Raw genomic sequence first — 18083 nt, 5'->3', positions numbered from 1 at the left:
ACTTATCGCCAAACTTAGCAAACCTGTTTCTAGCATACCTTGAAGAAAAAATTTTCACATTTGAACCCAAACCAAAAATTTGGCTACGATATGTTGACGACGTCTTTGCAGTCTGGGATCATTCCGAACAAGAATTACACCTGTTTTTTCTAGATAAAATAAACCTCCTTCACCTTGCATCAACTTTGTGCTAGAAAAAGAATCTCCACAGGGTATCTCCTTTCTGGATTTACACATTCAAAGAAAAGATGATGGTTCCATTGCCACGTCTGTCTATCACAAGCCTACATTTTCAGGTCGCTACATTTACATTTGTCTGTGTATTCTCTAAGAACACAAGCTGATTTATTTGCCAGGAACTTTTGATATGCTTTCTTCTTTTCCTTCACTGCCTCTTTAACTTCCTTTGTCCAACATTGAATCAATCAATGTTTTCTTCAGGGATTGCCACTGAATCTTCGAGGTTTGGTTCCTGTTCTCAAACTCTTTCATTTTTTCCTAAATAATGTATGTTTATTTTAGTCTACAGTTCACATTTGAAATCTGCTCAAATTTTATTTGCTTTAAAACTTTCTTACATGTTTTTCTTTTCAATATGAAATTCCATTTTATCATGCTCAAAACTAAATGGTGATCACTTCCAACTTCAAATCCTCTGTACACTCTCATGTCTTGCACCAGTGAGAAAACATCACTATCAACAATAACATAGTCAATAAGACTTTTCTTATTCCTAGCCTCTTCTCTCCATGTGAATTTGTGCACATTTTTATGTTGGAACATTGTGTTAGTAATAACCAGTCCATGTCCTGAGCAGAAATCCAAGTATTTGTGATTATTATTGGCTTTGCTCTTTTCTCCAAATTTTCTCTAAATATTTTTGTATATCTGACAATCATTTCCTACTTTGTTATTTAAATCCCCAATTTATTTATTAATGATTTATTTTTTTTTACTACTGCATTTATTATTTACTGCCAATATTTATCTTTTATTCTTCAAATCAGTGCAGCGAACTGAGTATTGAGGTATTTTCATTTTGTTGAAAATATTGCAGAAATTATTGGGCTATTTTCAAATGCTTGCACAAAAACTAATTACAAAATATATATGAAAAACAATTGTTTCAAATAAAATTTATTGAAATATATGAACTTTTTTTTTCCCATGTAAAATTCCAGCATGCTTTGTGATCATTCTTATAGTCACATTATTGTTAATCATAACAATTTAATCAAAATTTATAGGCATGTATTTGTTTTTTTTTTCTTACTTTTTATGTAATGAATGTTTTTTACATTTCCTGTTTGCCCACTTCAGAAAACATTGCTTACAAAATTGGATTCAAATATGTAAGCTTAAAAAAATTATGATGTAAGTGATGGAAACAAAATTCACAAGGACATTGCCTGCTAATATAAGAAAGAAATGCCTGAAAGTGAACAGCCAAGGGAGTCAGAAGCTTGAATGAATAGAGGTTAAGGCCTCAATGTTTTGGTCAACTTAAAAAGATGGAGAAAAATTGAGTTTCATGATGAAATTGTAAATTAAATAAAAGCATGCATGTGTGTGTGTGTGTGCGTGCACACGTATGCAATATTGCAGCAAACCACAATAGAAGAAAGTGTAAGGGGGAGAGAGGACTGTGTAGGAAGAACTTGAAAGAACTTGTACGCCACTTTTACTGGCAAATTGGAATGGGAACCTACATCCAGAATATGTGGTTTTAATTGTAAACCAAGTATATCAGACCATTAATAATAACTTATTACAATATGAGGTTTTCCACCATTACTTCTTCAGATTTTTAAGATTATTTGATGGAAAATTACATTTGTGTGAAGATGTTTGCATTGTTTTAACTTTTTACAAATTTATTGTATATGTATGTATGTAATTTTCATTTTTCATGTAGACTGTCTAAATAGCTTTACAGAACTAGAGGAATTAGCAGATAGTGAACTATACCTCTGTCATAGTTGTAAAAGAAAACAACATTCTACAAAACGGTTTTGGATTAGGCGGTTACCGAATGTGAGTATGCTGCAAGAAAAATTTTATAAAATTTCAAATGTTAATATTTTGGAAAGTTCTGATGGTTTAAGTGAAATTGTAAATTACGTCAATTAAATGTCAGCTGCGCCATCGTACAAATTAATTTATGTATTTTATTTTGTTTTCATCTTAACTCGTCTTGTCTTAACTTTACTTGGTATATGCTTTACTTCATTCAGATTCACTAAGTTAAGACTTTCATCTTAACTTAGTGAAGTGAAAATTATGCTAACATAAACTTCTCAAAGCTAATCCTACAGTGACCAATTCCCCCCCCCCCCCCCCCGCTGTTAAACAACCTTTGTGTGGTAAGTTTATTTAATGTGTGCAGTTCCCCACTCTCATACAAATCAATTAGAAAATTTATTTTATTTTCAACTGCGCTATCTAATTGAATAAATATTGTTTGAAAGTTAGGGTGAGGAAAAACAGGAATTAATCACTAACTATACCCAAATTCTCTACTTGTAAGTCGTGACTATTCGTACATTGCTGTGCCCACAGGTTTGCTATTTTTTTGGAGATAGTGCATTAGCTAAAGAACAGGCCAAGTAGTTACAAAACATTTATTTTAAACTAAACAAGAGATAAAATACACATGAGATATTGTAAATTTATCTCGCTCAACTGCCCTTTTTTTTTTCAAACAGGGAATGCAATTTATATAAACAAAACTCACAATGCACACAATTTCTTGGTTAACTCGTTCGACTTAACTGGCCATACCACCTGAGATTAGCTCAGGCAGTATGGTCACTTCCCATTCTGCTTAAGTGACCATACCACCTTAGCTAATCTAAGTTTAAATTAAATGACCATACCTCAGGTGGTATGGTCATTTAAGCAGAATAGGAGAGGAAAGATTAGCAAAACAAGTATTTTCTGCCAGGTTCGCAGGAAAAAGACCTAGAGGAAGACCAAGCTATATGTGGATTGATACAGTAAAAATTGCCTTAGAAGATAGAAATATAAGATCTGATAATATTGGCGTCTTAACGGGTAACAGACTGATCTGGAAGAAAATTATAGAAAGGAAGTTAGTAATGGTGTAAATTTTTCGTGTAGCACTATCATATCCTGTACATTCCCTTGAGGGTATATAGCAGGAATTTGATGATGATGATGACTCATTAGACTTGTAACTGTTCATCATCATCACATTCCTGAATTTTTCTCCAAATCAGTCTGTTACTTGTCAAGACTCCAACATTCCCAGATCTTATATTTCTATCGTCTAAGGCACTTTGTACCCTATCAATCCACCTATATCTTGGTCTTCCTCTGGGTCGTTTTCCTGCCAACTTGGCAGAGAACACTTGTTTTGCTAATCTTTCCTCGCCCATTCTGTTTAAGTGACAATACCACTTGAGATTAGCTCTGCTAATGCATTCCTGGATGTTTGACAATTTCAAGTTCTTTCCTAATATCCTCATTTTTAATATGATATTACCCTTGATGCCATATGTTCACGCCTCTAATCTTTCTCAGGACTCTCATATCTGTGGTCTCTAGTCAAGTGTTTTACTTCTGACCCAGCTCTCAGATCCATAAGTTAAAACTGGTTTGAACACTGTCTTGTATACAGCTAATTTAGTGTTCCGACTATTTCTCTCTTATTCCATATGAATTTATTCAATTGACCTCCTACCATACCAGCTTTGTTGATTCTGTTGTCTATTTCCTATTTAATTTACCATCTTCACTAAAAATCTGCCTAAGTAGCTGAAATGTTTTACTTGTTCCACAGGTTCTCCATTCACAACACAGTTGACATTTTCAATAATTCTGCCTATTTTCATTGTCTTTGTCTTTTTATTGCTGACCTTCATACCATATCTATTACAAGAGCTATTCAATTTAGTCAGAGAATCTTGCAGACTTGTAGCGGATTTATTTAGAAGTATAACATCGTCCGCATAAAGCAAAGAGCTGACATTAACATCTCCAATTTTGACATCATGTTTAATACCACTTTCTTTCATAATGTGATCCATATAGATAATGAATAACAGTGGGAAAATGTGCATCCTTGTCTCACACCAGATTTAACATTAAACCATCTTCCTGTACTGCCTTCAATTCTAACTGATGACTTACAACTCAAATAGAGGCTAAGTATTGCTTAATATAATGCCCCATTGACACCATATAACTGTAGCATTTTGAATAGCTTCTCTGTAACTGTTTCATATGATATAATCATGCGCATAAATGTTTATGCTCACTGCATAAACAAGTTAACAAAATCCTTCCCTTAAAGACTGTGACTTAATAATTGCCGAGCTACATACAATTTCTTAATAGCACTGTTCCCCATATTACAACTATAATAAATTTAGTTTAATCCTTTATCCAAGTGTGAGCAAACAAAGTTTGCGCCTGAAAGTATCTTTAGGACTGGGGTAGGTGGTACAACACCAGGGCAACTCGTTTCAGAGGTGGAGCAAGCTACCAACACTCCTGTCTCAGTATCTCCTATAATGCAAAACACATCTCCTTGCAGATATGTCTAATGTTATGCATTAAGGGAAGGGCCACTACCCAGACTAGTTTCGACCTTTATTGAGGTCTCTTCAGTGGGAGCCAGGCCCAAGTTGAGATACCAGGCAGAAGCATTAGCAGGTCATCTCTACCTATTGGAGTTGCCAAATGGTGTGCCACCCTTTTTTAATAAATTACTCTGGATTTAGAGAAAGATGTTGAAAGTTTATTTTTCACTTGGTTAGAGTATAATAAATTTAGTTTAATCCTTTATCCAAGTGTGAGCATACAAAGTTTGCCTCTGAAAGTATCTTCAGGACTGGGGTAAGGTGGTACAACACCAGGGCAACTCGTTTTATTTAAAAAAAGGGTGGCACACCCTTTGGCAACTCCTATAGGTAGAGATGACCTGCTAATGCTTCTGCCTGGTATCTCAACTTGGGCCTGGCTCCCACTGAAGAGACCTCAATAAAGGTCGAAACTAGTCTGGGTAGTCGCCCTTCCCTTAATGCATAACATTAGACATATCCGCAAGGAGATGTGTTTTGCATTATAGGAGATACTGAGACAGGAGTGTTGGTAGCTTGCTCCACCTCTGTAACGAGTTGCCCTGGTGTTATACCACCTTACCCCAGTCCTGAAGATACTTTCAGGCACAAACTTTGTTTGCTCACACTTGGATAAAGGACTAAACTAAATTTATTATACTCTAACCAAATGAAAAATAAACTTTCAACATATTACAACTAAGTACACATTCGTTATCTAAATAAACAAGTCAATAAATAATCTCCCCACAAAACTTGTGACTTAGTTACCATCTGTTTACAAACTATTTCTTGTAAGCACATTCACAATTCTGAGATACACTTTCTTAACAAATGCAAAAACTGTGCTACTTACATTTTTACCATGAATAAAGAGTCCAAACAAATTACAGCATACTTCAATAAGATTGTAGAGTCTTCTTTCTGGCTAACTTGCTGCTTGGACATCACAGGTGGCTTCTTGTAGAACTTTCCTCTGTCAGAAATTTCGATAGAGAATCTGCCATAGTTACCGCGAGGCTTGCACGCAACTGCTCTCACTACATTGGAAACTTACAGACCGGAAGACGCGAGTTACTATCTCGAGGGGGGGGGATTTGAGTCTGCAAATTTGATGGTAACTAGTGGTGTACCACAAGGATCAATAATTGGTCCACTGTTATTCAATCTGCTCCTTAATGGCATTGGGAAAGATTTGACATGCAACATACAGCTGTTTGCTGATGATGCAAAGATAGTAGGGTAATCATGAATGTGAGTGATATGCAGTACTTGCAGAATGATTTGAATAGGCTGCAAGTATGGGCATCGGGGAAATGGATGTCAGTTCAGTGTCAGTAAATGTAAAGTCATGCACTTTGGCATGATTAGATATCCAATATCATATTATATTGGTGGGATTATGCTAGAAGAAACTGATGAGGCTCAGGATCTTGAAGTGTTAGTAGATAGAGGCAAAATAATGCATAATTTTGTCCCTTTATCAGGCCTTGATAAGATTGGACTATTGTGTGCAGGTCTGGTTTCCATTAAGATTCTGATACAGTGGAGAGAGAGTGCAAAAGAGAGGTTAAAAATGTTATATCAAGATTGTGGAATTACTGATTACAAAAACAAATTGAGAATTTGCAGACACTGGCAAATAGGAGAAAGAGGGGTGATATAATCAAGACTTTCAAACTTCTCAAAGGGTCATGCAGGAGTTCAGTTGATGAAATTTTTTTATTTATGGATGGGAGTCTTGGAAGCTGAGAATGAATACATTTTGCTAAGAAGGGGTGAGATCTAGATTTTACTCAGAGTGGATTGGAATGGATTGCCATTGGATGTTGTGTACACAAGCAGTCTGAATGAATTCAAGAACAAGTATCTGCATGATGAGTTTCTCTTAATAATAAAACAGCCAAAATAATCAATTTCCAAAAAATTAAAATTACTAGAACAGTTGCTGTAAGGATCTGTCCTCGTCCCAAGTCTGTTGAACCTGTACACAAGCGACATCCATCCAACAACTAGTCAAAAGTTTATCTATGCTATTACAGCAATTGTGACCCAAAACAGTACTTTCCAAAGCCTTGAGGAAACACTGAGCAAAGATCTTTGCTAATTGCAAAACTATTTTGAAAGCTGGGGACTGTCTCCTAACCCCAGTGAAACTGTTGTTTCAGCTCTCCACCTAAATAACCATGAAGTCCATAGAAAACAAAAAAACTTTGCAATAGAACTTGAATCCATGAAAGTAACCCCTTCTATCTTGGTGTCATACTTGACCTTAGTCTAACATACTGAAAACATTTGGAAAAAACTAAGTTAAAGATATCTTCCAGGAACATTGTCATAAACAAGCCCATGGGCACAGCTTGGGTTATAATGCCTTGATTCCCTTAAAACGACAGCCCTGGCTCTGGTCTTCCCTGTGGCAGAGTATCGTTCTCCAGTTTAGAGTCAGTCACCCTATGGCTCTCATGGACACGCAACATAACAATGAGAATGATATCTGGTACCTTAAGATCTACTCCTCTCCCATGATTGCCTGTTCTTTTCCTACATCATTCCTTCATTCTTCAGAAGAGAAGAAGCTACTGTTATTTATTTGTCATTTTTTTTTTCTCTGTAAAGAGATTGTTTTACACTGAGTGTTTAGTATACACAAGAGTTCAATTCCGATTGTTGCAGTGACTTTTAAGTCTATTTCTTATAGAATCCAGAAAATTATTGACTGAAAACCAAATAAAAAATACATATACACTTAATGAAACTTAAACACTATATACATTTTAAATAAAATTAAATAACAAAATTAATTGGATCCAAGGCCTTCTAAAATAAGTTATCCTAAAAAAATAAAATTATTCATTCTCTGACTCATTCTGTTACTGGATTGTTTAAATGTACTTACAGTAGACATGACTGCATATATATATATATAGAGAAGAGAGAGAGAGAGAGAGACGTTGTTTAACGTATACTTAATCATGTCTTCCACACTAAACACCTTGTTTTCACAGCAATGCCCTTTCTGAAAATATAAAATTTACTTCTTCTTTTCCATGGGATCCTTTTTTTATCTCAGCATTTAGCATACACCTACTCTTATCATCCTCTCTGTCTCACTGAGTACAAATATTCTTGCTTCATATAGTTCAGTATGATGCAGAAATTACCAAATTTTTTACGAGAGGGGAAAAAAAAAAGTTTCTTTTGCTATTTCATCAGTAACATATCTAAAGTTATTTAGAGGTCTTCATGTTGAGTCACTTTACGGTTTCAGATTTCACCAATTCCATTGTTTTTTTCCCCATAGAATAATAAATAGATCTGGCATCCATAAGACAGAAGATGAAACTTTTCATTCGGCATTTCCTCGAACATTGAATTAGAACAATGTTACTAAACACTTGTTGACAGTCAATGCTTCCAGTTTAAAGATTCCCCATGCTATGATTTCTTTGCAGAATCTTCTATTAATATTCTCCCAAGTGTCATGTTTTCTTAAAAACTTCCTAAAAACAAAATTCTCTGGTTGCTGTTCTCAAATTTCCATTCCCTCCCTCTACTTGGATACCAAATACTCTCTCTCAGCTGTCAATCACCCATCACTATTCTCGGTGAGCATGTGCACTTCCTGTAAATAGCAGGTGAGAAGTTAGGTAGTAATGGCTGACACATTGTCATCATTAGCATAAATCGTCTTCACAAAGGAGAAAAGATATCTCAACACATAACAAATATGAATTACAATAAAGAAGACTGAAATTATTACAACTATCAGAATATAGTAAGTACATCAAATCTGAAATGCTTTACATTTCATTTTAACAATATTAATATCAATAATGGGCACTTCACAAGTGCCAGTTTTATATGTTACGAAACCAAAACTAATAATATAATAACAGAGAAAAAATTGTAGAAAGATTTTCAGAATTGTAAATTATGACTCTTTTTGCACTACCATTAAAGAAATAAATAAAATCAGAAATAATGTGAATCTTCCTATACATCAAGATCTCTCCTTCTCCAGCTTCTTGTCTTAGATCTCCTATCTGGCTTGTAGAAATACCAGATAGCCCCCACCTGATCACAGATCCAACTCGCAAACCTCCAAGATTGAATATACGTCAATAAATCTGGATCCAGCTGAACAGATTTAGGAGCGGACAAGGCTGCTGTGCAGACTATGCATCATATCACTAATGAACTCTCCCTTGCTCCTTCCTTCCCTGGAGGCTTCAGGAACTTGCATTTATCCCCATATAGTGCCATCAATTGGTTAACCGAACTTTAATATATAGTTTTGCTCATTAATTTTTGAATTTTTATCCATACACTAAATAAATAGGTAGAAGAGTTTTTCATCCTGTGAAACAGACAAACCGGCCATAGGATCACATGCAATTTGCAGACTTATGATGGCCTCATAGCCTTAGTTGCATCATCATCATCATCATCAAATTCCTGCCATGTACCCTCAAGGGGTATATAGGATAATGATAGTACTACATGAAAAATTTACATCATTACTAACTTCCTATCTACAATTTTTCTCCAAATCAGTCTGTTACTTGTCAAGACTCCAACACTATCAGATCTTATATTTCTATCATCTAAGGCACTTAGTACCGTATCAATCCACCTATATCTGGGTCGTTTTCCTGCCAACCTGCCAGAGAACATTTGTTTTGCTAATCTTTCCTTCCCCATTCTGTTTATGTGACCATACCACTTGAGATTAGCTCTGCTAACACATTCCTGGATTCTGACAATGTGATATTGCCATTGATGCCATCTGTTCATGCCTCTAATCTTTTTCAGGACTCTCATATCTGCAGTCTCTAGCCTTTGGTCAAGTGTTTTACTTAGTTGCTTCAGTTGTAAATCCAAAATAACCAACGACCCATCCCCAAGATATGTGAAATGCTGTTATGAACTTACTGTAGATACTTGATTTACCACTTAATTCATGTACGATACACAACTCATTTGGGGTGGGGTGAGAAGAACATGATATGTGCCAAAATAATTCCTTTATTGCTACAGTGAGAGTGCGGTGTGATTAATGAATATAATGTTGGATCAAATCCAGTGGTGTGCTGGACCTGGCTCGCATGGGCCAGTTTTTACATTTTCAAGAATTTTGCAAGTAGGTTGCTAAACCTGCAGTTGCTATAAACATTATAGCAGCATACATACTTCAATCCACAATGGCTAGCTGTATTTGGGCAGTAAACTTATATATGATGACCTGAAAAAAATCCAGTTGAGATAAGCTTATTTCAGTACACTTTGAATCTCCTTTCCCACATTTCCCTATGTAGCAGCCTGTGTAGGGATTATTTCCACTAGAAATTTTACAGTAATATTATTTTTAACAAACACATCTGCTTAATTACATAAATTAAGTGGATATTAAACCCAACATCATTTCCAAGTCAAATATAGAACTATAAAAGTTTTGTGCGAAAATTGACCAGAGAGCATGCAGGAATACTCACCACCATACTACCAGTTGCCCTAGCGGAACCTTATAGAAGCGGCAAAAACTCAAAGTGCCCGTATATTTTCCTCCTATTGTTTTTTTTTTTTTTTTCCCAGCTCGTAGTATGGCGGTGAATGTATTCCCGCAAGCTCTCTGGTCAATTTTCGCATGAAATAATGTTAGATTTAATATCCACTTAATTTATGTAATTTTGCATCGCCGAAGTGAAGCCTTTTGGCTCTTTATTTTAGTAAACATTGTTTAATTTTCCTGGACCACTTCTTAATATTTTCATTCTCAATGTCTGTCAAAGATTTCACATTTCTAGAATTGTCTTGAACATAATAAGGTCATAACCATAAGAAGCAGCCCAGACAAAATTGAGTGGATGTTTGCTGATAATGGAATTAGTTTATACTTGTAGGGTGGGGTGGGGCAGGATGGGGGTTGTAATTCTTGCAGCGGGAAATTCTCCTGATCATATCATATTATTTATAGAATTTAGTCTTAACTTTTAGTGAAGACTGAATTTTAGGTCATCATCATGTGTGAATAATGGTTGGATTGGCCTACCTGCAATGAGCCTTCAGACTCTGTGGAAATACCTAGATAAGAATAATAATAAATACTTGACATGAAATGATATTCTTGTTCATTTTACCATACCAATTTTGCTGTTTGTAAATAAGTTTGTACATGAATTATCTTTAGTTCTTGAATTCTTAGCAGTTTCTATTATCTTTAGTAGTTATAGGTATCTGTTTATGTACATATCAGGGTAGGGTTTAGAGAAGACTAAGATATTGAACAGTTGATATAGGAGAGTGCTTTAGAAGATGAAACATGACTTCAAGTGTTTCACAAATAAGACTGGGTTTTTTTTGGGGGGGAAACTAATCATCAGTAATAGTTTGTTGGACTCGCAGCAGTATTTGGTGCACTACTGCTTGAGGTTGAGGATATACATAAAAAACTGATTGTGGATAATGTTTTTGGGTGGAGTGGGGAAGAAAGAGAGAGAAGATATATAGTTACTCAGATTGGTAAACAATGACAACAATTGCAATGGTAATCACTCATGGTAATCAGTTTTTAAAGACCAACTGTGGAACAGTGAAAATTTAGTGGTGGGGGGTTAAGTATCCAAGTTGCATTTCTACAAGAAAGGGGTCAAAACCTTTGCCTAAGGATATCAAGACACTGTGCTGAAACCTGTGGTACAGGACGTCTAAACAACACCTTGTTTCATGGTGAGCAGTGGATCTTCAAACAGGACTCGGCCCCTGCACACAAAGCGAGAACCACACAAGTGGTTGGAGGCAAATGTGCCCAACCACATATTACCATCTGATTTGCTGTCTTGATCTGAATCCACTGGACTTCAAATTGTAGTCGGAGCTTAACAGAATAGCCTGCAAAAAAGCGACCTCCCATCATCGCTAGCCTGAAGGTGAATTTAGAGCGAGCAGTGGCAGCTTTTCCATTGGACGTTGTGTGTGTGTCGCCATCGATATGCAAACTCGCAGACTTTGGGTGTTTGTGAAGGCAAAAGAGCAACATTTCGCTCTATACATATTGCTGCTATATGCACGTTATACATGTGTTTTGTGTGTGCTGAAAGCTGTAAATGATTTATTGATAGATTAAAGGTTTATGCACTCTTCAAGTTGAAATAGTATTTATGGCTAGACCTAGGCATTTTGAAATACACAAACCAGATTTGCTGATGCTCCTCTGCACTGTTTGAAAAAAAAAGTTATTGTGTTGGTGCACTTCATTCTTTTAACCAAAGTTTTCTTAATAGGGATGTTTTTTTAGGTATAACCTCTCTATGAAGAACACAGATGATGAAAAATAAAGATATAAGCAGAAGATATGAGAAAACTCATTTTTAAAAAATGGAAAAAGTATTTTTATTGATTGAAAAGTTTTTCTGATGTTTAATCTCTAGAGCAGGAAATCTGGCCTGTCTTCTCTCCCCTTAAAGTTTCATGTAATGTGAGTGATGTGAATGTTGTTATGCCCTTGAAAGGCATTTCTAAACTGTTCTGAACTTTGATTTCCTCTCTTTAAATGTTGATTCTTTGTAGTCCATTTATCTACTAGTAAAACCATATCTTCTTGAGATTTTATTTCATTTGCAACTTTCTTTGATTTAATAGTTTCTCTTCTGCATATTCATAAATGGTGAAAGAGTTGAGCAATTTTTTTCATTTAAAGCCTGTTTTGTTGAACAAAGGCTGACTTTTGTACAGAAATGCTGATCACTCCTAATTTTTTGGCATTGGGATGGTGACGATGGGATTTTATGCTTGCTTGCATATGATAAAAATGAGTTTGCCAGGGGAGAGAGTTTGTGATGAGAAGGTTTAAAAAGAATATCAGATATGGTTGTCTTGCTTTTCTATTGGCTGTGTGTGGCCATAATAGTGTACATGACAATCTCTTTCAAGATCAGTCTATCTTGGGTGATTTGGGGGTAAATCACTTTGCTAATCTGAAAACTTATTAGTGCTTTTTGCCTCAAAATATTCCCAAAGTAATTAGCAAAGATGGGTGAGAGCAGTGCTCTAAAATCTGTTGTTCTTGCAGCTTAAAAAAAGCAATACGCTGAAGCCTGACTTGCAAAACTTGATGAAAAGAACTCGTGGATAGACTTATATGTTCGTCATACATGTTGAATTGGATTTAAATGGTATTGATGCGAACACAGATTGATAAGAAAAATAACTATTAACTTAATCAATTGATCCTGTGTACCCTGGCACACAGGATCAATTGAAAAAACAAAGTACTGCACAGAAGCTGCTACAAGTCAGAGAGGTTGTTCCTGGAATCAACAGAAGCCTTAAAACATGCTCCAAACCTTGACAAGTATGGCTGTATAAATCTACCAAAGATTTGGGAGACAGTCATCCTAAGATCAAATTAATATTTATTTATTTTTATTTTATTTTTTTCAAAACTTTGGACTACTGTTTTTTTTTTAAACTTAAATGACGCCATATTAGGACTTTAGTCTTGTGTTGCACGCTGCAATGACTTATACTAGTCACACCGGATTATGGTGGTTTCACATTTGTAACAAACTTTGTTTGTATGCTCTGAAGATGCTGGATATAATACCAGCAAAATATTAGCTTTTAAGTTAATAAATAGTTATTTTCTTATCAATCTGTGTTTGAAAAGAAGTAGGATGTTCAATGAAAATTTATTTCCTAATAAAGAAATTAATAAGAGCATTTATAAAAAGGATAGGAGAAACATTATCTTAAGTTTAAAGAGTAATACTGTAAGAAAATTTAATTTTTTTTATATGGAAAAGTTTGACCCAACAGTTAAGTTTAGTAGCTAGTTTGATAAAACTGAAAAATCATTTCCATGTTACCCATCCCACAATTTAGTCACCAAAACATTTTCTGTTTGGAGAACCTGGAAAAGCAACTTATCATGCTCAGCAAAACCTTCTCCCAGAAAATCAACACAGTAAAAAAAAACTCAATGCAATCAGTCTCAAAGTTAACATACCTGCCACAGACAATGCCAGCAAGCTTTGCAACCTCATTGCTCAAGATATACTCAAAGCAGCAAATAAAAAGTAATGCTCTCACCCTAAATTTCCATTTGGAAACTGATGTAATGCTAAATGACTACATTTGCAGCCTCACTAAACAATGCAACTTCATCCCCAAGAAAATTGTCAGGTGTCACTGCTTCTGTGCCCACAGTTACATGGAGAGATGAAATGAACCTCCCATGCTTAATAAAAGTGACCTGCAATACCCCAACAAGATCTGCTCGTATTGGCAGAACAGCAAGTCAGAAGGCTCTACAGCATCATGTGTACAAGTCTGGCCAGATCTGACCTACATTCAGCACAAAAAAAAAGCGGCAATTACAAAAAGAACAGACTATTAAATTATTTAAGGAATTTACAACGTATACTGGAACATTAATTAAAAGAAACTTTAATGAACACTTCCTATATTTCGGCAATGTTACATTACCATCTTCATGGGAACATACAAATATGGCATGTGCATTCAGGCACTACAAAAAGCAAATGAGGCAGAAGATAAACTACTGTTGTTCCTAAAGTCCTAATGGTGTCCCCTAGCGGGCTATATTGGGTTGTGTTGGCTGTTGAGCTGATGTTCTCATGGCGTAAGTCTCCCAAATTTGGGGCAGTCTCATGCACCCAAATTTGTTGAGGTTTGGAATGTTTTTAGAGCTGAGGCTGATTCTATGAATAATCTTTCGTACTTAAATTTGCTGTGGTGTATTACTTTGGCTTTCTTCCAATGTATTCTGTGGCAGGTATCTAGAGCATTGTCTGCAAGCTTAGAGTGACTGTACTGGTGAACCCGGATATAGTCATTGTGTTCTGAAATCCTGATATTCGCTGTCCTGCCTGTTTGGCCAAAGTAGGACAGTTTACAGCTGCAAGGGACCTGGTATACCCCAGGTAGGTCTAGGGGAAGTGGTTGGTCTTTGGTAGAGCGGATAAGTATATGTTCAAGTCATTTGTAATGACTTGAACCAGAAAAATGATGGTACAGCCTGATGAAATGTCATGCCAGTTGGGAATTGAACAAAGTCCCTGTTGTTTTCATCAGGAAACCGACAAAAGTCATCCTCAGAAGAATTGATTATAGGCATCGTCAACATAAGAAATATCAAGTGAAATTAAGTGGAACTAGCAGAAGAATTACAGAAGGAGGATGCCAACATAATTATTGCTACCAAGGAGGTTTTTTTTAAGCGACATGTTACTAAATAAAAGCTGTAAGATAATAGAAAACACAAAGATAATCTTTATGGATGGTAAGCAATTCAAAAAGACTTGTTTAAGTATTTCAAAATGGGAAATTGGATACTGAGATTTGAATCTATAGCCATAGAAATTTCTACTGAGAAAGAATAGAATATTTTGAATTACTAGAGAAGAGCTGCAGGGATTTTGTGACATCTAAATTGCAGAGTTAGGAAATTAATACCAGACATATAGAAATGTTTAAGGGAAATGTGTATTGTGGGGGGTGGGGGGGGGGAAAGCTAATAATAATGGTATGCACCTCTGATGGATTTCTGTTCAGGCAGAAACTGGTCATTTCTAACACAATGTTCCAATGTACAGATGTGCATAAATATACATGGAGACAGTAAACAAGAAATAAGTCAATTATTGTTGGTGGTGAGATACCTTCACAGTGGTTCAGGATACAAGACTATACATAAACAGTGGATTTGAAACAGGAAGTCATTTCCATTTAGTTTTAAGCAGAATAAAAATTAATATAATCATCATAATCAAATGCCTAATAGGTATCATCAGAGGGTGTAGGATATTATGGTAGTACGACATGAAAAAGTTAAATCATTAAGTTACAACTTCCTATCAACAGTTTTACTTCAAATTAATCTTATGTGTCAACTTTCCAATATTATCAGATCTTATATTTCTATTATCTAAAGCAATTGACAATCTTTACTGTATCAGACCATCTGAATCTTGATTTTCCTTTGGATCGTTTTCTTTCCATCCTGGCAAAAAAACACTTGCTTTGCTACCTAACTGAGATTAGCTCTGCTCACACATTCCTGAATGCTAGCAGTGTCATAGTCAGGTCAGTGGAGCCTTGTTTGATTTAAGCCAATAAAAATACAATTTGGTTGGCTAAATCCCAAATTGCCAGCCCATCCTTGTTTATTTTAGTATCCGGGTTGATTGCTCCTAACAGGGTGCATCACCACAAGAACATAAGGATTGGTCACTTCTCTGCATTTCCTTAAAATACTGTGTCATGGTCCTCTTCCAGTTATCTGGTTTGGATCCTTGAACAACCCTTTAATATATCAACCCATTGTATCATTGGGGGGGGGGAGATAGAAAATTTTAAAATGAATTAATCAAGTAGCTTACTGTAGTGAGCTGTGGACCTAAATATACAAATACTAAAGAAATATGAAAGAGTTGGAAAGCATGTATATAAAGAAAGATAATATATATATATATATATATATATATATAATGGTAGAAAATATTGAAGGTAGAAAAAGTTATTAGAAACCGAAAAATATGTAAAGGTGGCTGGAGTAGATTTGACTAAATTATAAGTTACTGTGGTGGCACAACATAATTCTGAAGTATTGCTCAGAAGGTCAAATTCCATATGAATGGAGTAGTGTATCATAGTACTCATCTATAAAAAGGGAAAAATGAAACTGAATGGGAATTTATAGAGGAATTTTCTTATTGTGTGTTTCAAGTAATATTTATGCAAGCATACTTGAAGCTAAGGAAAAATATGGAAGAGAAAGTTGGACTTAGATCAAATAAGATTTGTTAGGAAGAGATGTTTATTTAAACCATATAGTCAAGAAATCATCATGTGAATACAAGCAGCAGTATCAAATAATGTGGACATGGAAATGTGAAATTAAGGTGCCAAGGGCATAGCCATATGAAATTATTTAATTATATAGTGTGAAAATGGGTAATTATTGATGGATATACAAGAACATGGTTTGATGTAAAATCAACATAAGACAAGGGTGCTTGCTAATTCTTCTGGTTTTTATCTATATGGACTTCATTCTAAAGGAAAACCTGATATATATTACTCAACTGTGTGTGTGTGTGTGTGTGTGTGTGTGTGTGTGTGTGTGTGTGTGTGTGTGTGTGTGTGTGTGTGTGTGTGTGTGTGTGTGTGTGTGTCCATCCCTAAATAAATTTATTACAAGTAATTAATAATTAGAGGTGGCACATAATACTTAGGAAAAAGTCATGTGACTTAAATTAGATAAAAATTGTGGATATTAAAGATGTAATTTACTTTGCCAAAATGAAGCCAGTTGTCAGAACTTGAATTTTTGTACCCAATTTTATATGAAAATAGGAATAAAAATAAATGAAACATTTTTAGGAATGTTGAATTATCAGCATGTCCTTGTAGAACAAGTAATATTGCAACAATTTAGGCACTGATTTTTAAGGCAGATGGCAAATTAAATTCAGTTAACTCTACAAAGATATGCTTGAGTCAATCAAATAAATTTCTGTGGAATAAGGAAAATTATCCAGTACTCCAAAATAACAATATCCAAAACATTATTCAAATCGCTTATAGAACTGAAAGTTAAATTGGAAATAAAATTTTGATGGAAAACTAATTTCACATATCAGAGTTCTGTAAAATATTAGTGATCTGATGTCATCAGTGGAAGAAGCATATTAAAAAAATGAAGATATTAGAAAAGGAACTTGACATTGTTAGCAATCAGGAACATGTTGACAGAGTTAATCTGAGTGGTTATCATGCATAGAATGAGATAGGAAAGTTATCCAAAGAGGGTGTTCGATGTCAAGGTAGCAGGAGAAAGAACCATCAGTTCACCAAGGTTGTGACATAGCTAGCTGCATCTGTCCACTTCGATGGATCGGTGCAATCAGCAGTACCCTAGCAATTCTTATGTGATAATGTAATTATCACATAAGAATTGTTTATTATTATTATTATACAGGACCCTCCATGGAGTCCAAAGACTCATCGTGGGAGATCCAATCGATCCACACAATCTACCATACCTTTTCTTGAACCCATTAACAGACAAAGCACTGGCCATTCCACTCATTCACAACTCCCCAAGCAAAAATTCTAATCCTCACACACCTGCTAACCACACCTTTATTCAACTTCCAGGAATGACCACTTGTTCTGGTCCCTCTAGCCAAGTGCTGAAACATTTCCCCCCTGCATCTATCTTATAAAACCTTTTAAGAAACTTAAATGTTTCTATCATATCCTCTCTTTTTCTCCTATCGACCAACTGCAATCCACACATCTTCAATCTACCCTCATAGGAAACATTACACAGGCAACTCACCATCTTGGTCACTTGCCTCTGAATCGTCTCCACAGCTTCCTCATCCCCGAGAAACCCAGGGGACTAGAGTTGAGCACAGTAATCCATTATAGGCAAATAATATTGTAAACTTAATCTTGTACTATTATCATAGC

The 18083-nt window shown here is 35.3% G+C and overlaps 1 protein-coding gene across 1 annotated transcript in view; it reads left to right on the top strand.

Annotated features, from left to right (window-relative positions):
* LOC150100629 (ubiquitin carboxyl-terminal hydrolase 3-like) overlaps positions 1-18083 on the top strand; it is a 301152-nt gene that overhangs the window by 223958 nt on the left and 59111 nt on the right. Inside the window, exon 11 of the mRNA XM_090401701.1 lies at positions 1916-2034. Coding sequence (XP_090257827.1) covers positions 1916-2034 — 119 coding nt within the window. The remainder of the gene's footprint in view (positions 1-1915; positions 2035-18083) is intronic.

This window comes from Typopeltis vanoorti, chromosome 12 (assembly GCF_054136105.1).
Source record: "Typopeltis vanoorti isolate ZY-2024b chromosome 12, IOZ_Tvanoo_1.0, whole genome shotgun sequence".
NCBI lineage: Eukaryota > Metazoa > Arthropoda > Arachnida > Uropygi > Thelyphonidae > Typopeltis > Typopeltis vanoorti.
The sequence above is the reverse complement of the archived record's forward strand: the minus strand, read 5'-3'. Positions and strand labels throughout refer to the sequence as shown.